General features: G+C 34.1%; 1 protein-coding gene across 1 annotated transcript; it reads right to left on the bottom strand.

Moving 5' to 3' along the window:
* Positions 1-887: 887 nt before the first annotated feature.
* LOC111054113 (dnaJ homolog subfamily A member 2) lies at positions 888-23001 on the bottom strand. Its single transcript, XM_022341078.2, has 8 exons — positions 22654-23001; positions 21860-22128; positions 18612-18695; positions 17356-17489; positions 15738-15880; positions 14971-15169; positions 3430-3557; positions 888-1901 (listed from the first exon to the last, which is right to left on the bottom strand). The coding sequence occupies exons 1-8, from the start codon at positions 22720-22722 to the stop codon at positions 1713-1715; spliced, it is 1215 nt and encodes a 404-aa protein (XP_022196770.1). The 5' UTR covers positions 22723-23001; the 3' UTR covers positions 888-1712.
* Positions 23002-24850: the final 1849 nt, after the last annotated feature.

Raw genomic sequence — 24850 nt, 5'->3', positions numbered from 1 at the left:
AAGAAACACAGTTAGGTATCCCTGTTTCCAATAATTACTTAAGGCAATTTTCCTGCCTCATGGCTTAACAATTATTACTTCATCTATCATGTAGGAAAAATATGCCCTGATAATAGACAATCCGTCCTATTATACAATCCGTCGTCCTACTTAGACGTTCGAAGCAAGGATAACTGTTATCATGAAATTTTTCTCAAACTATGCTCTCTTATATAATTTACTATTAGTTTCATCATGTGATTATTTTGAAAGAAGTACGCTATGAGTCAACCAAGACAATATGAAACGTAATGTGTGAACAATAACGAAAACTTGTTGATACCGCACAAAAAATACAAAATAATACAAATTACTACCAGTATACAGTTCTTTGGATTTTTAGTGATGTAGGTACTGTTCTTAGATTATATTATTATATGATATTCTTATAAGACGTCGAAATCTAAATAAGTCTATTTTTATTACATTATAAATTGACCCATGATCAAAATTGGAATGCACTACAAGTATTACTCTCGATATTTTATTGCGGGTTATACCCACATAAGCTTTTTGCCTGCTGTACGTGGGTGATTTGATGAGATGATCAAACGTCCATGCTACCAGCGGGATTCGAACCCACAAACCAGGTGTGCTAGCAGTTTGAAGTTTGTAACACTCCTGACCACTAAACCTAGAGAATTCTATATCATTGATAACTTTAACAGATTTTCCTGACAAATCAGCTCAGTGCAAAAATATTGAATTTAAAAAAGCCTCCGAATCAAAGAAATAATACCTCAACCCACTTCTCGCTCTTCATCCACGCACTGCTACAATCCGAGTCGGTCATAACAACCTGGAAGAAAGTATTAAGGGCTTAGTATTTATGATAGAAACTAAAAAAATGAAGTTGCAGAAGCCATTTATTTTCAGACTGACATCGATATTTTTCCAAATATTACAGTAATTAACACGATAAGAAGATTGTGATTACAGTACTATTGTTTTGAAATATTCAAGAATAATATGAAGTGTAAATGAATATCAATGAGGTTTTGAGTTGAAATGTTTTCAGCTGCCAAAATGGATATTACAGTAATTAACAAGATAAGAAGATTGTGATTACAGTACTATTGTTTTAAAATATTCAAGAATAATAATAAAGTGTAAATGAATATCAATGAGGTTTTTAGTTAAAATGTTTTCAGCTGCCTAAATGAATTTACGTATTTATGATAGAAACTAAAAAAATTGAAGTTGCAGAAGCCATTTATTTTTAGACTGACATCGATATTTTTCCAAATATTACAGTAATTAACACGATAAGAAGATTGTGATTACAGTACCATTGTTTTAAAATATTCAAGAATAATATGAAGTGTAAATAAATATCAATGAGTTTTGAGTTCGAATGCTTTCAGCTGTCTAAATTAATTTACGTACTATTGTGTTCACATTATATGATTCAACTTTACATTAGTCTGTAACCCACCAAACTGTTGTCCAAAGTACCAAAACATTATTTACAAGTCACAACATAAATCTATAATAGTAATATAAAATTCGAATTTTATATTACGATCACTCGTTTGGGTTTTTGAAACCAATAACTATCCTATAGTGAGATTTACTTCGAACTGACAGCTTTGATTGTATGGGAAGTGGTGATGCTACACATTATGAGTTTATAAAAAATGCTGACAGTTGAAAGTGAATGTCCTATAGCTAGTTTATTGGTAGGCACAGGGAGGAATGGCTCCGGCGTGCATCTCTTCAAATGTTGCCTCGTCGTCATCGTCGTTCTCAGGAGGCTGGTTGCTCCTGTCGTTTGGATCGTAGTCGTACAGGTCGACCTCTTCCAGCAATTCGGCGGGAGGTATCACAGCAGTCGGCCGAGCGGGCAGAACACTTTCCAAAATCTATCAAGCAAAGAATACACCGTTTAATTGGAGCTGATACAGTTTTACGACATAACATTAATAAATATGAAGTAGCAACTGAGTTTTTCAAAACATATAGGCTTACAGCAAAAATATTAAAAAGTAAAAATATTGTATGAAAAAAATATACAGGGTGATTCTTAATTATGGTAAAATAATTTAATACGTGATAATAGAGGTAAAAATAAGAAAAAAAGTTCTTATAAACATTATATCCATAAACGCTTCATTAGCGAGCTATTCAGGGTGAAAGATTTCGCCAGGAATTCAGTTCCTCTGGTGAAATACACCGATACTGAATTGTTTGGGGACTAGTTTTTAAAAAACTTATGGTGGAATTATATGAAAAAATATCTTAAAAATTTAATAAAACTATTCTGGAAGCTGTAGTTCGAGTAGTTTTTGAGAAAAAAGTTGAAATATGCAAAAATCCAAGTAGAAAAACACAGACTTCTACTTTTTTCTTATTTTTACCTCTACTATCACGTATTAAATTATTTTACCATAATATTAAGAATCACCCTGTATATTAATTATTGTAATACGAGGCGTAGTTTTTAAAAGTAACTTCAAGAACAAAAAGTAATACTATTTCTCATCACTCAAGGAGTGATTTTCATAGTATTTACCGTGCCAGTTGAAAACAATGCCATTGATTCTAAAAGTGCATTTTCGTTTGTGCGTAAATTTCAGCAGTCGACGGCGACAAGCATTGTTGATATTCATATTGTCCAAATTTCAAGTATGGTAAAACAGCTGATCAAATAACTTTTCATTATGTGTGTTTATTATTCAAGAATAAAACCTTTCTAATAATATCAACATATTGCCATTTAAAAGTATAAATTCAACCTCCCCCATTAAAACATAATTGAACATAATCTTTTAGGTTATTTAGACAATTTAAATTTACTCATTGTGAGATCCTCACCCTGTCGTGGTCGACGACAGCATTTACGCACAAACGAAAACCCAGCTTTAAGACTATTCACACATAGACAGAATGTTCGGCAAAAAACAAAAGCAATTGAAACACAGACAAACTAAATGTTCATGTCAACATTCTGATTTTATTCAAATGCCTATCAAAGCAATGCTATTTTCACGAACAATCACTCTCTGATAAAAAGAACTAATTGTTTTGTCGAAAACAGGCATATTTGTCGATTACAGTTAAATAGGCTGCTCTTGTTTTTGTCTACTTCTGATTCGAGTCAGCTTATTATGACAGCTATATTTTTCAATCTCCAAATATAATTTATTGTTTTACAAGAAACGAAATTTGTAAATTTTCATGGATAATATATTTTTTAATGTATTCAAAATTTAATATTCCTGGTCTGGTTTATTTTTTCGACCGACCATTCTGTTAAAAAAAGAAGACTCCCATGAGAACCAATAATATTCTTTTCCTGCCGACCAAGCATAATTTATTTGAAAGCCCCCCCCCTTTACTCATGAAAAAATCAAAAGAGTGTGCGAAATCTGACTTGACAATGTATTATACCTTTAAATTTTCTTCGCTGATCGAATGATTCGCTGGGAACTCAACATCAAATTTGATATACAGGTTTCCTCTTTCGAATGCATTTCTATATACAGGCATGCCCTCCCCTCGTATTCCTTTAATATCACCTGAAAAATCAAGTAGAACAACATTCAAAGACTTTCACAACAAATCAATAAACAAAAATGTAAAATTCAATTCAATTTATTTCACCAAAACACAGAAAACAGAACAAAGATGTGACAATCAGAAAAAATCTGGTGTGGCGCACTCACACAACTTTCCTTGCCGTAATAAAAATTTATCACCTGACGCTAGTGTTCATGCGCATCTAAAGTTTACTTTTCAAAGATCCAAGCCAGCTGTTGACAGGACAATAACGTTGGAGACACACGAAGTCTGCTATCTCTTCATAGTGAATGTATGATTTAATAGAATCAACAGTTGCCAACAGTTTGCAATTGAAATAATAACATTTTCTCGAACTTTGAGCTTATTTTAAATTTTAGGTGAAAATGCTACTAAACATTAATTGTAGAGATTTTCATGCTCAATCTTTTCCACTTGGATTTTTATGTTTAAATTGTATCTAAAGCCTGATAATTGGGAATCTAAAATCAAAATTTGCATAGATGGGGCGGAGCTACTGGAATTTTTACAGATATGGGACTTGTGGCAGTTGATAGAGCTTATCAATGATTATTTTAGGTATAAATTTAATCAAAATCGTTGGAGCCGTTTTGAGAAAATCGCGAAAAACCCTGTTTTTGACAACATTTTTGCCAATTTATCCGCCATCTTGAATAGCATTAGATCGAAATTGTTCGTGTCGGATCCTTATATTGTAAGGACCTTAAGTTCCAAATTTCAAGTAATTCCGTTAATTGAGAGATGAGATATCGTGTACACACACACACAAACAAACACATACAGACCAATACCCAAAAACTACTTTTTCCTACAGTTACCTTGAAAAGTGACCATTCCTGCACTGATTACAGAACGCAAAAAATCACTTTTCCGCTCTAGTGCGCAAAGTATTACTTTGCGTACTCCAGATTTGCAACATGGCAACACAAAATAGTTGGTGGGATATATGGAGGATTAGTGCACGAAAACAAAAATTACGTTGGTAACTTACTGTGGTTAGATTTAGATAAGAATCATTTCAATGGCTACCCTACATTTGTAGGGTTGGGTTGGTAGCACTGGGCTGCCCTGTAATGTTGTTTTAGTTATTTGCTCCGTATTTTTCATCATTTTACAGTGGTTATTTGAAAGAAATAAAAGATTGGAAGAATTTGGATAGTTTATGAAAGTTCTAAGTACCTGTTTCAGTGAATTCCATGACTACATGACGGGTGAGTGACTAGTAACAGTGATTTAAATACGCGTACCACATACAATTTTTGAACGTTTTGACTCCATTTTTCTTAACCGGCATAGACCTACACACTACACGTGCTATTTCTTGTTCCTAATTCGACTTTGTGGTTCTACTAGGACTATCGTAACTGAGCAACTACCGGCTTCAGGAGTGATAACGAAAGTGAAAGTCCTACTCTGATAACGGCAACAATCTGAAAAGTTATCTATACTACCGCTGACTGTTTCAAAGCAGATAATCTCCAGCTGGTTTTTGTTTATATTGCTGGTTCTTATCTAGGCTACGTGTTACTATGACAACCTAGCGCGGCAGTTTTTGAACTTTTTTTCGTGAACAATGTTTCACTCTTTTACCTCAAATAAATGAGACTATGATAGTAAACGTAGAAAGTAGAGTGTATAAAGTAGACTCAAAGCTTTTAACCTTTTTCTCTTCCCAATCAGGAGCTTCCGTATTCTGCCTTGACAGCTCTCTTGGCATTTTTCTTCCTATCCTTTTCCTTTTCACTTTTTAATTCCATATTTTTCGCATAATTTTTCATGAACAGTTCGCCATCACTCATTACCTTTTTGAATAATAACAACTGTGCATAATCGCTAGTGATTTTTTCAAATATCATTATGTCTTCAATAATAAAGAAATTCACAACACAGAGGAATAATGTTGCTATTCAGATAGATGGCTTTAATTACCGAAAAGAACGTACAATGTTGGATGGGAGAGTTTCGTTTAGGTGTCTATTCAATGGATGTCCCGCAACTTTGAAAACGAACGCCTTAATGCATAAAGTATTGGAGAAAAGTGGGTTGCATAATCATACTGCACCTGATCAGGATATTGATATTAACGATGACATTTCTATAGAGCAGACAACTCCAGTAGGCAATAAAAAGTTGATGAACATGAAACCAACTACTCCTGGCAGTGGCAAAATAACTCCCCCCTTGACATGTGATATGAGTGTAAACACACCGACTTCAAGAACAATCTCAACAAGTTCTTCTCCAAGCTTGCAAACAGTTGAGCTTCTCCAACAACGCGATGATTTAATAGCTCATTCTCAAGATTTACAAAAGCAAATTGAATCCCTCCAAGAACAAAAGAAGCACATCGAGTCAATGATGATTGAATTTGAAAAAGAGAATTTATCTGTCAAAGATCAGCTTAGATGTATGTCTACGACAATTGAAACTTTGAATGCAGATAACAATGCTCTTAGGAGTGAAGTTAGTTTGTCTAGGGATGATGCCAATAAGTGGAAAAATAAGTATGAAGACTTGTTGAGATCTAAATCTAGGCGATTTGATGTTGGTGGTCAACTAGAATATTCTGGAAAAGCTCGGTCAAAGCGATCAAACATTCCAATTTTTAATGACGATGAATTTCCGGCGCTGGATACAACCAGTTATGAACACAACCGTCGCAAATGGGAATCTACAGGATATCAGGAGAAAAAACGTAGATTTCATGAAAATAAGAATATAGTTTTGGGCGACTCTATGATTAGAAACGTGACTCCTCAAAATTGTATTGTTGATGTTCGTCCTGGAATACGCATCGAGCAGCTAACTAAAGTGATTGAACATAAATATAAAAAATCGTCAGCACAGAATTATAAAAGTGTATTAATTCATGTAGGAACAAATTCAATCCGCAGAGAATCTGAAGAATCCGTGGTGAATGAGATGAGGAACATGATAAGGACAGCCAAGCAATGTTTTAGTACATCAAGAATAATAATCAGCGGAATAATACTAAGGCGTTCAGTGAGTGACTCATACATTACGAGGATTAATGACTCCATCAGAAGTGAATGCGCCAAATTGGGTGTACTATTTGTTAACCCCAATAGTTTCATCAACACCAGAGAAGGCTTAGGCAAAGATGGTTTGCATTTGAATAGGTTGGGCTCAACTAGTCTAAGTAGAATGTGTGATAACGTTTTCAAATTATTAAATGATAAGGGAAACTAATAAGCTGTGACAGGGGTGTGGAAGAAAATAATAATAGAAGATACCTTGTCAAAGACACTATTAATAATAGATATTTTAAAGACTCATATAGTTTGAAAATAATACATCAAAACATTGATGGAATAGTTAGTAAGGTAGCTCTTTTAGACATCTTGGTGGAGGATGAACAACCAGACATTTTAATATTGACCGAGCATGGCTTGAAAGATTATGAAATCAATTCCCTACCTATCAATAACATGTCTCTAGTGTGTAGTTACTGCAGAGTTGATATGAGAAAAGGAGGAGTGGTCGTGTATGCCAGTCTTGAATTTTTGAATGCTATTGATCATAAATTTACTGTTATTAATATTTCTGATTTGAGTCACATTAAGGATATTGAAATATGTGGCTTCAATTTTAAGATTGATGGAGATCCGTATGCTATAGTAGGTCTGTATCGATCACCTAGCGGTGATACTAATATATTTCTTGAAAACCTTGAAATTTTATTTAATCGTATTTGCAGTCATGTATCTAATAACGTCATTGTTGCAGGCGATTATAATATTAATGTTTTAGATAGTTCTTCTGAACATAGAAATCTTGTAAATATTCTGAATCTTTTTGATTTACACTACACGATTAAAGAACCAACAAGAATTTCTAGAATAAGCAGAACAGCAATTGATAACATTGTCACTAACATTGAAAAAGGTATATATTCAGTACAGGTTGTTCATACACTGTTATCAGACCATACTGCACAGGTTTTTCGCACACATGGCACACGTGATTCCACCAGATTCAAGTCTAAACAAATTCAACTTGGTATTCCAATGTATACTTGTTCTAATGAAAACATAATAAAAATGAAACCCTCTTTGAGTGGTGAATCATGGGCTTCAGTTTATAATGCAATAGATGTAAACAGCCAATTTGCGAGGTTCCATGAAATTTTACAGTCTCATCTTGGCATAAATTGCCCTTTGAGATGTAAAAGAAAAAAAACTCAGAGCAAAAAGAGATTAAAAGGTGAATGGATTACCGACGAAATTAAGCAAATAAGACATCTTTTGGAAGTGGCTAAAATCAGAATTAATAATGGTTTGAGAATTGATATGGAGCAATTGAAAGCTATTAAAAAAATTTATGATTATGAAGTTGTTCAGGCAAAAAAGCAATATATGAGTAATATAATTTTGAGAGCTTCAAATAAATCAAAAACAAGCTGGAAAATCATTAATGAATTTAGAGGTAAAACAAAACAAACACAGCCTAATATAGAACTAAAAGAAAATGAAAAAAATTTAACTGATTCCAAGCAGGTAGCTGATGCATTTAATAAATTCTTCATATCAATGGCACCCAAATTAAAGGCTCAAAAATCAAATCTACAAATTAATGACTCCTCTTCTTCAAATTCAAATTTTAACAGAAATTTTTTCTTGTTTCCAACTAATAATGATGAGATTATAAAAATAATAAAAAGTATCAAAACGAAAAATAGTGTTGGATTTGATAATATCCCAGTGACAGTGATTAAGGAATGTTGTATTGAAATAGCTCCACCACTAGTATTCATAATGAATAACGCTTTCGAAACGGGTATTTTCCCAGATCTACTTAAAATTGCCAAGGTAAAACCATTGTTTAAACAAGGTGCTAGAACTGATATACAAAATTATAGACCTATTTCTATTCTTCCATCTCTGTCAAAGGTATTTGAGAAACTAATTTATTCCAGGATAATGACTTACCTCGAAAAATTTGATTTAATTTCAGCTTGTCAAAATGGTTTTGTAAAAGGTAGGTCGACAATTACTGCAGCGGTCACTTTTGTTGAGAATGTTATTGAACAGGTTGATAAGGGAAACTTTGTTATCGGTACATTCATGGATCTTTCAAAGGCCTTTGATAGCGTTGATAACGACATACTTCTTGATAGGCTTTCAAATATTGGAATAAGAGGAATCTGTAGTTGTCTAATCAAGTCCTATTTGACAAATAGGTTTCAATTTGTTACAGTTGAATCTCAGTCTCATGTAGCTCAATCGATGCGATTGAGTGTTACAAGAGGGGTGCCACAGGGTTCTATTTTAGGCCCATTGCTCTTTGTCCTTTACACTAACAATGTGCAAGCCTCAGTCCCAGTAGGTTTGAATATTACACTCTACGCTGACGATACATCATTGATGTTCAACAACAAAAACTTGAATGATCTTGAGGTAGAAGCTAATGTTAAAACAAATTTGGTTGCACAATATTATAATGAGTCAAAATTGGCAGTGAACCCGCAAAAGAGTAAGTGTATTCAATTTGGGTCTAAAAATCATCTCTTCCAGCCTATGATTAGTATTGGCGATTCAATGGTTGAAAATGTAACAGAGGCAAACCAACTGGGGTTAATGATAGACAAGGATCTCTCATGGAATGTGCATACTGATGAATTGGCCACTAGAATCAGTAGTAATCTGTTTGTATTAAGGAACATGGTTAGGTATGTGCCCAATGAAACAGCAAAAACATTATATTATGCACTGATTTACTCTCATATTTCATATGGTATAGAGCTCTGGGGTAGAACAACATTACAGAATATTAACAAGATATTTGTACTACAAAAGCGTGCTATTAGGTACTTGGCGGGCCTGGGGTTTAATCATCCTTGTAGAGAATATTTTAAGAAAATGTCTATATTAACAGTACCGTGCATTTTTATTTATAAAACAATATTGTATGTTGTAAAAAATATTGATAGATTTGTGACTCATGCACAGGTACACTCTCACAATACAAGGAATAGAAATGATTTGACTGTGCAACCTCATAGGCTAGCTATGTTTGAAAAAAAGACCAGTTACATTGGGACAAAATTCCTGAATAAACTGCCTGGTAGTTTAGATCATAGAAACAAAACATTCAAAACAGATTTATACAGTTACCTTTCTAACAAATGTTTTTATAGTGTTAATGACTTTTTATGTGACAATCATATTTAGGCTGTGAATATATTATAAAATAACGATGTTAAATATTACTATGTTGAAAATATGACTGATACAAGACTGTAAACTGTGACTATAGCCTGTGATATTATGTATAACATGAAAATTAGTATTTTTTATTAGGTATAAGTTCATTTTAATGACGATATTCAATTGTATTGTTTGATACTGTATTGAATAAATAAAATATTATTATTATTATTATTATTTATGATAAAATCCCAATCTAGAAATCCAAAACAAGAATAATGTTCATCTAAATCATAATTAAATAATCATCATTCACGAATTCTCATCATTTAATAATAAATATTAGTTCTTTTCTATTGATAATTATTATTTCAACTGCAAGCAATGAGAAAAGTAGCAAATATACATTATAAAATTCGAATTTTGAGGTTAAATGATTACCGTTCGATATCCATATAAATAAAAATAATAAAAAACATAAGAATACTACAATAAATATTCTCTGTTGTCTATGTTATTTTTATAAATATTTTTCAGTTTACTTTGAGCATTTTTCTCGGTAATTTGAGCAAAAGTCTAAATTTCTGAATCCTGTTTCAGTACTTTTTAGCTGGATGAAACAAACTTAGGTACGATTCTTCCCGCTAGGTCGTGCGCTTGTCGGTTCAGCCATCTTGCAGCCATCCCAATCAGCTGTTGGCATGTATTTTGAATGCGAATTTTTTGTTCTATCTGTATTTTTTCTGATTCTTCAATGAATAAAAATGAGAACTTTGGCTGAGAATTTTCAACTTCAATTGGATTATTAATTTTTAAATGAATTAAGATTGTTATTAATAACAGCATCACACACACAAACATTTGATGAATTTCAGCCATCATTTTACCCATAATCAACCACTTCTCATATTCAATAGTAACTGTAGGAAAAGTTTAATGTGAAATACGTGAGCAAAGTTCCTCTGCTGCACTCAAGAAGCCATTCCGCCCTCGCCTACGGCTCGGGCATAAACGTTTCTTTCGGTGCAGCAAACTGTCACTTTGCGCACTAGTTGCACAAATAACTATTTTGGACTCAGGGGGACCTTGAAACGTATAGAAATTTAGAAATTGGGGTACCTTAATTTTTTCGGAAAGCAATACTTTCCTTACCTATGGTAATAGGGCAAGGAAAGTAAAAACAATAATTATTATTATTATTCTAAATATCGAAATCAACTATCTGTAAAATATGGCTGTTGGTGAAGACCTACTGGCATAAGTGAAACACTTATTCGCCAGTAGGAGTAGAAACTTAACTGTTTCTAAATCTTAAGCTAATAATTTAAAATGGAATCTTGTTTAATCTTGGAAAATTGTTTTATTCAAACAATGATAAGTATATTTAAAATAAATGCTATCAATTGTGAATTAATACTGACAATAAAAAATAGTTTTGAAAGCTGAAAAATTTTGAACTCATAAAATATTAAGATTGAAGTAATAATTGTGAAGTATCCACTTTTTAATATTTATTGGGACAAACTTAATAGGTACACCGATGAGCTCGTTTGGGATGCAGTTTACAATCTTTGGAGCGATGTATACCAACTGCTTACAAATGACCGTTAAATTAGAATCATAAGTAACATATCTATGTAGATTGTATCTTGTTCTATGAGTTACATTGATTCTTGAAAATGAACTCTTATGTTTATTGAAATATTTAAATATGCTAAGCACATTGACATGACTCTCCAAGTCACTGAATGTAATTTTTGAAGGGAACAGTATGGGTTTATTTAATGTGGTTTTTATGATCATTTTCTGGATAATGAATAGTGGTAAAAAAAAGAGTGTCATAAGAACCTCCCCAAACCACCAAGCCATAATTTAACAGAGATTGTACAATTGCAAAATAAAGCATCTCAACTTTGATAAATCAATTATCGACCTCAACTTGTAAAAATTATAGGAGACAACCCTTAGTTTATGGCATAGGTATTCAATATGCCTTCTCCACTTGAATCCCTCCTCGATTATCAAGCCGAAATATTTTATTTGACTAGTCCTTTCAAACTCAGGACATCTACAGGAAGCACCGAAGCATCATCAAATAAATTACAATTTGTGTACAATTGTACAATTTGTCCCTTCATGTCCAGAGATATTTCTTGAAAAGGCGATATATTTTGTATTTTTAATATTTAAGATTAGGGAGTTAACATCTAACCATTTCTTCAGGGTGGAGATGCCTCTAGAGGTGGCTCCATAGATTCTTTGCCAGGTGCTCTCTCCAAACAACAGCACAGTATCGTCAGCAAATGAGAATACCACACCTCCATTCAGGTCTAATCTGAGTATCTCATTTACATAAAGAAGGAATAAGATTGGCGATAAGACTGTTCCCTGAGGGAGACCGTAACCGGAGAGTGGCAGATCACTCACACAGTCATCAAGAGTAAGAATTTGTGATTTATGTGCAAGGTAGCTCTGGAACAATCTCAGAGTTGTACCTCTGATTCCTGCTCGATCCAGTGCTTGTTCCTTGTGTCCAGTTGGTTGTGAGCCACAGTATCGAAAGCCTTGGCTAGATCAAGGAAAACCGCAAGTGTTTTCTTTCCCTTATCTAAACATATACATCTAAATGGTCCCTATACATCTAATTATCCCTATATATCTAATCGGAAGATATACCCTCCCTGAATACCCTATAATCGGAAGATATTGTTGATCAAAGACTAAAATTCATTAAAATTGATTTCTTCTTCAAATTTCACTCATTTTTGAAAAATCAGTACTCATGGAAGATAGAGAGTTCCGAATGATTTCATTTTATTCAAAATTTTATAATCTATAAAAAAGGCGAGAGCAAATTTTTCTGTCCGATTACGAGATTTGGCAGAAATAGCTGAAAACTGGAAAATGAGCCGAAAATACGAGGTTTTTGGGGCACCCTGTATCTAGCACAAGGAAATTTTGCTTGAAGAAATTGGTTCTGGACTTCTCTTATGTACCCAAATAATATATCGAAAAATCAGAACTACAATATAAATTGCATGCACTAATGTATATAATGACTGGACTAGTAGGTTCCTGAATTTATTTTTCAAGTGAGTATCGAAAGGTTCCTTTTTTAGTTGCTTGGCAATTTTATCTCTTTCATTAATAGACTCCATCAAGCCCAGCGTGATCCATGGTTTCCAAAATCATAAGTTAATAATTAGAACAAACTTTATAGAGGAGAATTATTATTCTGTTATACAGAGTGTTCTGAAAAAAGATGCCCATAAGTCAGGGCGTGATTCCTCACATCAAAAGAAGAAAAAAATGCTAATTAACATAGGTCCGAAAATTCTTGGTTACCAAGCTATACAGGGTGGAAGATTTCAGTTTCTTTGCCGAAACGAAGCTCTACGGGTATTTGTTGGCTGTTAATTAAGATGCACAATTTAGCGTCTTTATGTAAAATGAACTCAAAAATTGAATAAAACCGTTTCCAGATCTGTAGCTACGGTAATTTTCAAGATATGTAACGAAATACGCGAAACTTGGTCCCGAAAAACAAGTTCCTTTAAGGTTTAAAGCAGATTTACTATGTTAAATGTACAATAAACACAAAATATTTTTTTCAGAACTTGTACAAAATTTAATTTTGAAGAGAAAGAGATGTAGAATAAGTCTATAATAGACAAACGCAACCTTTAAAAAAATAATCCTCAATTACATACAAAACGCATGAAAAATAGACAAAATCTGTTAAGCTCTCTATTTTCAAACCTTAAAGGAACTTGTTTTTCGGGACCAAGTTTCCCTTATTTCGTCACATATCTTAAAAATTACTGTAGCAGGCCTTGAAACGGTTTTATTTAATTTTTCAGTTCATTTTACATAAAGTTCGCTAAATGGTACATCTTAATTAACAGCCAACAAATACCCGTAGGGCTTCGTTTCAGCAGGGGAGCTGAAGTTCAGACGAAATCTTTCATACTGTATAACTTGGTAACCAAGCATTTTCGGACCTATGTTAATTAGAACTTTTTTTCTTCTTTTGATGTGAGGAATAACAGGCCACGCCTGTTGGTTTGAATTGAACAGAAAAATGTCTATGCCGAAATAAGCTGTTCTGAAAGGTGAAAAAGACGATGGAGTCGGTAAATTTTGTTGTCCAACGAACCTTATCTGTTAAAAGGGTCGAAGAATATGTGTTCAAAATTTGAAGCTAATTGATCAAATCTTTCAAAAGTTACTGTCGAACATACACACAGGCGGACAACGACTTTGGCCTTGAGTCAAAAGTAAGAACTTGCTAACGTTCGGTCAACTATTCGACAAGTTTAATGATTTTGCTTGTTGGATTTGTTTCACAAGGCAAGTTCTGTGAGTAAAAAGAATTTGATTCCCAATTGAAGCTATTCATTTATGAATTGCTATTGAGGAACAATTTGAATTCATGTTTATGTTTTTGAAGGGACGGATTCAAAGATCCAAAGGTTCAAAGAATCTCACACGTCAACCGAAGCTTATTGTGAGTCCCAAGTATGTTAGTTAGGCAAACCAACTCCTGTGTCCTTTACAAGGTCCAGGAGTTTTTTCCCTATACTAACATCTCATTCCTCACCTGGTTGCTTGCAGCCAAACAGAGCCCTTCTTCTAGCCCCAAGTCTTTCACAATCCAGTATGATATACTTGGCAGTCTATTCAGACTGATTACAAAGCCTACACATCTGGGTTTCATTTCTGAGTCCAATCGTGTGGAGATGTTTCCTGAAGTGGCCGTGTCCAGTTATCAGGGCAATCAACTGCTTGACCTGACCTCTACCCACACACCAGCCAGCTGATGAAGCGAGGCAGCCTTTTTCCAAGTGCTTAACCAGGGTGACCCTGCCATTGCTGGTTATGTAAGTCCCTGGACCATTTAGTTATTGTATGGAAGGCATTTGTTTTGCTTATGCCACAGCTTGGCTCTGAACCAAAGAATGGCATACTGGAACCCCGCTTAGCAATCTCACCTGCACGCTCGTTACCTCCTATGCCTACATGGCCAGGATGCCATGAACCAAGATGCACAGAGTTGCGTGTTGCAAGCCTGCTGACTGTTTTGTGGCACTTCCACACCAATTTAGACTTGATTTGAACTCATAATTCAAAGCCTACACTTGATTTTAAAAGTGTGGGAGACACGTGACATTTCTCTTGATAGCAACGAAGGAAAGATGATAATAATAATAATAATAATGTTTACCAGGTTTGATGATTTTGCCGGCTGGATGATTGATGAGTAGGTCTCGTCCGTCAAGGTGTTTCACAACCAGAGTGAAGCCACACAGAGCGTCGGTGAAGGTGATTTTCTGAGTCATGTACAGATCATTGTCCGATCTTTGGAATCTTTCATGTGGTTTCAGTTTCAAAACTAGAATTACATCACCCGGAATCATGTCAGGCTAAAAATAAAATATTAACATTGTGAGATGAAGAAAACACCAAGAAAACAATACAAGTGAAAAGAACAGAATAGAGCCGATACTTCTTTTCTATTGTATTTTTTTCTCTTGAGGGCTACTTTTGAATATAAATAAAAATATAAATCTAAGTACCCCTTTTAAAATTATTTAGTCACCTAAAGATGATGAATATAAATAGATTTCTATTTTTATTTATATTCTTTTCTATTTATTGGACCTAGCTTTGCACGACAACACCTACTTAGAAAAACTGCAATATGATGGTAGCCTAATAATTGCGGATGTGATGATCTCAATGTAGCTTGGTTTCTATATCAATATTATAAAAATACATTATTATTAAAGAAAAAAAAATCGTGGAAGGATGATACATCATAAAACATTTTGAAATTGGAATAAGTATTCTTTTTGAAAAAATCTAATAAAATATAATTTCTTCACACTGACATACAAATCTCAATTTTTATAATAGATTATTCAATACATTATAGGTTTTTAAGCCCCCTCATTTCACAAAAAACGTCATTTATTGTGGAAAGTTTGTCACCTGCTGATGTCCTTCGCCTCTGAAGTAAATCTTTTGGCCATCACACATGCCCTTGTCAACTTTCACATTCAGGATTTTTGTTTCATTCAGAACCTTTTTGCCGCGGCATCCAGGGCAGAGGTCTTCTTCAAGAATTACATATCCTGCAAATGATTAATTTTAGATGAGAAAATGATTAATTGGAAGACTTATTATTCGATTTTCCATCTATATTCATCACGCAAGAGACAAGTCGAATAATTGGGCTCTATTATGATCAGTTTAATGTGGATGTATTGCAAGCTGAGAGCTTCCAAAGTTTTGAATTGTTCCGTATTGATATACAAACCCTTTGTAGCTTGATTTGCAGAAAACTTTTCAGAGCAATAAAGCCCGAGGGATAAACCTGTGTAGGACACTGGTCACTAACACTATAATTCATTACCAGAACTCACAACAAACCACCAAATGGTAACTTAAAATTTATTTATACCAAGTTTTTAAGGTAAATGGAATAGATGAGTTTTTTAAAAGTACTGCATTTTCACTTGATTGCAAAACTTATCTATTTGTCATATGTATAATTAAATTCATCAAGAGTATCAGACCATGACAACTTGCAATGTAATTTTCAAACCCATTCAATCATTCCTACTTCTCATACTCCATTATAAAAATAAAATTATTGGAACGCATACTTTTCTCAATTACAAGTTACAAGTGATCGACTAATAGGACTGTGATAGGGCAATCTCCTGGCATTGCTTCCGTAAGATGACATCATTTTACATTAAATGAACTTCCGGCAACCAAAAATTTATTATTATTATTATTAAACGAAAATCCAAATAAAATGCTGTAATTCACCCCGAAGACTTCTACTACTGCAATTATTGACAACAGGGTAAACAGCTCGATGGAAATTCGATGAGCGCTACTATTCAAAAATTATTTGTCAGCCCGGGAATCGAACCCAGTACCTCCCAATTGCCAGTCAGGAATGCTTACCCTTACACCAAACTGACAATCTGTGGATAGCAGCGCTCATTTTATATGAAGCCATAGCGGCCAGCCAGTCTACAGATGGCAATAACTCAGATATTGCAATCATTCAAATCCTAATGAATTTATTATTATTAAACGAAAATCCAAATTGCAATCTAAAATTGATATTGATAATTGAAATTGCAATCTCAGTAATTTCCATCTGTAGAATGGCTGGCCGCTATGGCTTCGTATAAAATGAGCGCTGCTATCCAAAGATTGTCAGTTTGGTGTAAGGGTAAGCATTCCTGACCGGCAATTGGGAGATAGCATACTGGATTCGATTCCCGGGCTGACAAATAATTTTAGAATAGTAGCGCTCATCGAATTACCATCTAGCTGTTTACCCTGTTGTCAATATTTGCAGTAGTAGAAGTCTTCGGGGTGAATTACAGCATTTTATTTGGATTTTCGTTTAATAATAATAATGAATTCATTAGCATTTGAATAATTGCAATATCTCAGTAATTTCCATCTGTAAAAATTTATTATAAAAGAAAAATAAAATAGACTGATTGAAAGAATATTGTAATTGTCTTCCAATTTGTTAGTACATTACGTCTAATTAATTAGAAACATTTCTGACAGCACTAACCCATTCCAACACAATCTGTGCACTGAGTTTGAACCTGTTGCGCCATTGACGGGTGAAGATGTCGAAATGTCATTTTTACACCATAACCCTTACAGGACCGACACGAATATGTCTGACCAGACTTCGATCCTTTCCTGCAAGGGAAAAACAAGTATCAAATCAACATCAGAACATATCAAACTAAAGTTTGTACTGAAGAGGTTTTTGGCATGATGCATTTTATTTTCAATCATAGTTTTGATTCAATAATGTAATTCAAACAACAAAACAATGCAACTCATTGATAAATTTATTTCAATAATGATTATATTTTATGCTACAAATATGAAATGTTAGGCAAAAACAATTTAGTTTATTAAATTATTCCAATGCTGCTTGCTGTTTATAGGTGCGTACAGACTTTCGCTCTGCTCCGCAACCGAACGTCACTCCTGAATTCAGACGGCAGAGGCAGATGTCTGTCTAAATTGTGCGCCAAAATCGAATCAGATTGTAGAAGAGCATGCACTTGTCATTTGGTCATTCCAGCAGAGCGATTGATGATCGACCGGGGAGCAACAGTGGTTCGACCGGGGAACGCGAGAAGATCTAACATTTTCCGTAACGTTCATGATGGGTGCGTGGGCGGAGCGACTGTGGTTCGATGGTGGTACGAGGGCGGTACGAGGGAGGAGCGTGCTCGGTGCGGGTTGGAAGAGCGAATATGTGTACGCAGCTTATTAATTACTCATAATCATAAGACATAATTTCAAAATAGTAGCAAAATAAGTTTCTCGAATGTGCATAAAAATATTTTTTCCATGCTCAATTGCTCAACTAACTTGAAACTCAGTAAAAAGAATTTGCGAACTCAAAATGAACTAATGGTCCACCTAATCTAGTTGACTTGTATCAGGTGTTGATTAATTTATCAGAATTAAACACCTTCTTCTTTTGAAGGTGACATAATCAATAGCTGTGTGTATAGTCTAATCAAGTGGAGAACACAAAATATTATTCATGAAATTAATATATTTGTTAAATTAATTATTATATTTATGAATTAATACTATTGCATTACCTTTTAGAAACCCATTTTTAATTCCCGGCTATTGTGATATCTTTATTAGTGAAAAAAAGAACCTCACAATATTTGTAATGATATTTAATGACAATCTTCCTGATTTTTGTGATTATCGCCAAGAAAAATGCTAATAATAATGCTTTGTGCAAATTTTCCTATGCTAATCTTTGTATTAATTTAATAATGAACTTACCCACTGCAAGTGGAGCACAGCACCTTTTTACTGAGCTGTAGCACTGATGTCTTATTTCCATTATATAAATCCTCAAGTGTTACTCTGCAACAAACATTTTCAAATCAGGAATATTGCAAAGGTTGAAAATAAAACAAAAATACAACCTTCCAAGTAACTTAAAGGTTTATAACAAATGATTGCTCACTTTTTCAAACACATCCATAACTTCTAAAATTTCTTATTTCTCGATAAGTTATTCCTTGATAGATCGAGTGGTAAACAAATAAATACTATCAACTTGGTCTTATTTTGATGAATTTTTGATAGAAAAACTCAAGATGCTTGAGTCACAAGATTGGATATATGAATGATGTTGAGGATAGCGTTACTCATGTTGTCATCTAAAACCTCATTCATAAAAATATATGAACTGTTTTCAATGAGCCAACGTGTTATTACACTCTTGGAACTGCTGAATCAAGCAGTCTGAAGAGGAGGTGAACTATTGAACAGGTTTATCCTTAATGCAGAGATCCGGCACTTCAATTTTGAAAGTCCACATGTGGTCTCTTGTATTGAGAGTAGAAGTCTGCCATCTTACTGGAAACGATTCTTAGTGTGTTTTCATGTAAAACTGAAATGCGAAAATATCATAGATGATTATGACGTAAACGGTGTGTCTGCAAAAACAGCCCGATATAGAGCACCATAAATTACCTAATCCAAGGATTTCGTAGTCAATTTATTACTAGTGGAGTTATTATTGATAATTATTCAATATTGAGGCTAACCAGGTGCCTAAGCTAGGTTTTACAATTTTTAGTAGAATTTGTTTTAGTTTATTGATGATGAAAATACTTTGATGCACTCTTGGTGGAACTGAGCGCCACAATAAATCTCTCTTCTTGACAACAGTTAGCATACCTTCCTCTAAATTGGGCTTAGCTCAGCTCCGCATTTTAGCACTTGTTTGTTTGTTCGTTTCTCCGTTATATTGTACTACTGTGAAGTATATTATATACATTAACTTACATCTTGATTACGGTATGAGTAGGCTATTGAAACTACAAAATTCAAGAATTAATGCTAGGAATCTGTGATTTTATCATTGAAACTAGGCAGGCTCGCTTCGCTCGCCTTATCTGTCTAGCCAGGGGGCTCCGCCTCCTGGACACCCGGCTGAATCATCCAGGGATGAGAACAGCATACTCGCTTCACCTACAAGCATTCTTCATCTCCCTTCATCATCCCGTCAAATACAATTTTTTAGGATCGATTCAATCACCAGTTGACTGAGGCCACGCAGGAAAACGATTTTGGTCGTATCTTAAGCAAAATTTTGAAGTTCTTCTAACACATAATTTCCAGAACATGTACAACACCTTATACAACATTTTATACCTTAGCTAAACCTATGAACTAAATAATTAACATTTTCTCTCAATTAGTTCTTGAAAAATCTGAGAAAACACAGAAAAAACGCTGGGGAACGAGTGGAGAACGCTATAGAACCACCTATATATATCGAGCCTATCTTTGGCGAAATTTTGAAGTCCTCTCAAGGCCAAATTTCTAGATCCTAACTGAACTTCTGTATCAAATTTGAACATTTTCTCTTAATTAGCTCTTGAAAATGAGAAAGAATCACAAAAACGCTAGGAAACTGCAGTAAAACCGCCTATCTTTGGCGTAATGCTGAATTCCTCTTAAACAAAATTTCTATACCCCAGATGAACTTCTGTACCAAATTTGAACATCATTTGTCAATATTAATTCTTGAAAACGCCTGGAAAATGCAAAAAAAAAACACTCAAAAACCGCCGATTCTGGGAGGAACTCAGAATTTATTTCAAAACTCTTCAATATTTTCTACATCAGCTGAGCTTGTGTACCAAATTTGAACATTATCTGATAATTATTTCTTAAAAACATAGAAAAAACGCTCAAAAGCTGCTGATTCTGGGATAAACTTGAACGATATTTCAAAAATCTTCTAATACGATATTATTAAACCTCAGCTGAGCCTGTGTACCAAATTAGAACATTTTTTGCCTATTAGTTCGTAAAAGAGCAGAGAAAACTCAGAAAAAAATTAAAATCCGTTCTTAGTGTGCTGCGCCTCTGCCCCCTGTGGGTTGGGGGAGCTTTGAGTCGAACATTGTACAAGAATGTGTTGAAAACCAGAATTCACCCACAATATCCCTGCTTGTCGTAGGAGGCGACGAAAAGGGACCCCAAGGCAACTCCAAAAGTTGCCTTTCCTTTAAACCCACGGGATCTGTCCCATCGGGGCAGTTTCGTAGGGGCAAAAAGAAAAACCCAAGAGACCAGAGATGGGTGAAACTCTAGGCACAAATGTGGGTCAAGAAGCTGAGTCAAGGGTGTCCGGGCGCCCTAGAGGCAACTTGGCCACCCCTTCCTCAGCGGAAGGACCTACAAAGAAGTCCAGGAGTGGAGCTCACGTAGGTCACGAGGACCAATCAGTCTGAAGAGACTGCCAAGCATATCACACTGGATTGCGACAAGCAACCAGGTGATGAATGGAATGTTAGTATAGAGAAAAAGTCCTGGTTCTTGTAAAGAACACAGGTATTGGTTTGCCTAACTAACATACTACTTGGGAGCACAATAAGCTTCGGTTGACGCGTGGGGTTCTTTGAACCTTTGGATCCTTGAATCCGTCCATTCAAAAACAATACAAAATAGTACGCCTCTAGTTGGCCAACTGAACACACATGTCAAATTTGGTCTTTGTTGGTACAATAGATTTTTAGTTCTATTGATTATAAATGAGTGAGTGAGTGAGTCAGTCCCATTTCCCTATAGGCCTATATAGACTAATTAGGTTACGTTTGATGATTTTATCCTTGACATTAGGGTATGATCATAATTGGATCCAATCAGCAAGTACAGTACAAGCAAGGTCGTGCATGACCAGGCGCGCAGATAAGATACAAAATCTGGAAAGAGCAATAGGAAAACTCATACTGGACGCGTGCACTTGCTGGTACAAAAAATAACGTACAGTAGCTATAAGTAAACATTTTTTATACAAGTTCAAGGTGTAATATCAACTTGAAAATATACTGAAAATTGATATAGGCCTACATATTTAATTTATTTAAATTCTGAATAAATGAACTGATTTAATTTTCAATACTTATAATAAAAGCTTAAAGTATTTAATCCGGGAATATCACGATTTTTTCATTGTACAGAATGCTGTAATTTGAAATAAACGGACGTTAAATAAAAAAAATACCTACTTTAGAGAATGAAAAGTATTTTCGCCTTTCTGATTGAACATTCGACTGCCCATGCCAAATAAACCGCCAGAAAAGAACTGTGAAAATAATAATCCTTCTCCACCAAAATCTGGTACACCTTCTTGAATTCCTCTAATTCCATGTCTATCATATATTGATCGTTTTTCTGGATCAGAAAGCACTTCATAGGCAAATGAAATTTCCTTGAATTTATCACCAGCATACGGATTTTTGTCAGGGTGAAATTCTTTGGCTAGGTTGCGGTAAGCCTGAAACAAAGGGATTATCCAATGTTGAAAAATAAACACTAGGTAGGCTACTAAGAAGTTAAAAACACTAGATAGGCTAACTAAATTTAATCAAGAGAATGAATGAATTGAATTAGTTTTTTAATTAGAAATAGGAATTTTTATGATGTTGGATTATTTGAACAATAGAATATAAATTAATCTGAACATTAACTGCGTAGCTAATGAATATTGTCTGACATCAATGTTGGCAAACAATAACAATAATTAAATATGTGCTTCAAGCAGTTTGCATGCGCTTTGAATTCAAAAGTTTGGTGCAAATTTCATGAGTTACAGGGTGAATAAAGTTGATTCATTTTACAAAATTGATTATTTTATTTAGGATTTCCATAATAGTTATGATAAATCAAACAGAAGCAACGACCTACCAGTTCCTGGTGGAATGTCAAAAGCAATCTAACCTAATCAGAATCGTCAAAACATTTATTTACTTTAGATTTTGCAAAGTTTAATTATCACTAATACTAATTTAATATGACCTACCTTCTTCAATTCCGTCTCTGATGCACTTCTACTAACACCTAAAACATCATATAATTTTGTATCAGCCATCTTCGAGAGGAAGAAGAGCTGCTAAGTCCGAACCTGCAAAAGTACAAACGTGAAAACTGAAGAACCAACAAAAGAATCAAAATGGAGCGCAACAACGCAAGCTACAATTTTCCAATGATAACTTGATAGTACCCAAAGAAGTTAAAATTGGACAGTAACCAATAATTCACTACTTTTTGAAATTTTAAAAAACATACAAAATTGCTTTTTAAGAAAATAAGTTCTAGATTATGATTTTATTTCATGTTACCTCTACAACCTTTCAACCATTACACACACAGCCTTCTTGTTCAGGATAAATTTGTACTTCCCCCAGACATCAAAAAGGCGGTAAAATTCAATAATTCTCTTTGCTGTAAATAATTCAATAAATTGTCCAAAATAAATAATTTTAACGTAATATTATAATTTTTATTCTTATAGGATATAAATATATCTTAACATAGAGTCCAAATTTCTAAGTATAATAAATTTTCAAAACATTATAGCCTATAAGTGCCGGTTGCACAAAAGCCGGTTGAATTTTAATCGTAATTAATTCGTAATCAGAGAAGCCGTCTTATAAAGAAGCCTTCTCTGATTAGTTCTCATGAAATTAATCACGGTTAAAATCTAACAAGCTTTTGTGCAACCGGCACTCAGTTAGGTAAAACTGAAAAAAATTGATCTCGAATACTTGAATAGTAGCATAGACTATAGAACAGTTCTGTGGTAGTAGGTATAAAGCATAAAGTAGCCTATAGGCCTAAATAATGTAAATGTCCGGTAATTAGAATATGGAATATTCAATATTAGGCCTAATATAGGTACTATAATATATACCGTATACATATTTATTATATTATAATAAATTATATTAATGATATCAGCAAATCAGCATGTAAGAAATACCAGTAAGATGCACCAGAAGTTGCAAAGGACCAATAGATAATATAGGGGGATACATGCAAAAATGCTCACTTGAGGATTTTGCTTGTGCGACAATGAGAAGTGCGAGGGAGAATTGTGAGATAACCAAACGTTCATGCCTGGGAACCGGCGGGATTCGAACCCGCGACCAGGTAGCACTAGCAGACTGAAGGGTGCAACCATCTACTACCTACCGTTCTACTCCGACTATTACTATTACTATAACTGTTAATAATATAGCTGTTTTAATAGCTGTGATGAGCTCTATAATGAGTTAAGCCGAGTTGAAAAGAAGATTAAAAGAAAGGGATAATTTGTATAGACATTCTGGCACATCAGAGGAAAGCATAAAAGACATATCGTAACAAATAAAATATAATATTAGAAAAGCAAAGTGTAATTTTCTAAAAAATGAATTTGAGACAAACATTAATAGCATAAAGAATAGTTGGTCATTATTAACCATGGGTATACAAGAAAAAGTTGTCAGTTGATGATAATAAATAATGGAACACAGAGTGGTTGGTGATAGGCAGGTTTAGGAGGTTGTGGAAAATATCTTCTCATAAAATTGTACAATCCATGAGTAGTGAGATAGGTTTATCAAGACGAGGTATTAAGTGGTTAGTAAATTATTTGGATAACAGAAAGGTTACTGTTAAAGTGGGAAAATCCTAGAGCCGCAATGAATTTGTTACCTCTGGTGTGCCACAAGGCTCCAATATTTGACCATTGCTTTATTTGGTGTCAGTAATCTCAATGGTTAGTGTTGCAAAGGAAACTAAAATATTTCAGTATGCTGATGACACAGTTATGGTAGCCAGCCACACAAGCTTTGATGAAGCAAGAATATTGTTACAAAGAAACTTTGATAGAATGCAAAATGGATCCAAGATAATGGCTTTACTTTGAATTAAAAAAAGACACTTGTATGCATATGAGACCGCCACGTCAAACCTCTAGTCTACTACTAATATTATTATGCATTCTTTGAATTGTTTACATTTGAATAACTTTGGATCTCTTTGCACTTGTAATGAAAAGGTCAAAAGTATCTTGGTGTTTTCATTGATGATTGTTCAAAGTGGGGTCCACACATTGATAGTGTCTTTGCTAATGTCTATTTGGTTTATTTAACTTACAGCGATCTGTCTCAAAGAAGACATTGATAATTATTTATAAAGCTGTAGCTGAATCCGTAATTAGATACGGTGTCAAT

This window comes from Nilaparvata lugens, chromosome 3, assembly GCF_014356525.2.
Source record: "Nilaparvata lugens isolate BPH chromosome 3, ASM1435652v1, whole genome shotgun sequence".
Lineage (NCBI taxonomy): Eukaryota > Metazoa > Arthropoda > Insecta > Hemiptera > Delphacidae > Nilaparvata > Nilaparvata lugens.
This window is presented reverse-complemented; position numbering and strand designations above follow the sequence as displayed.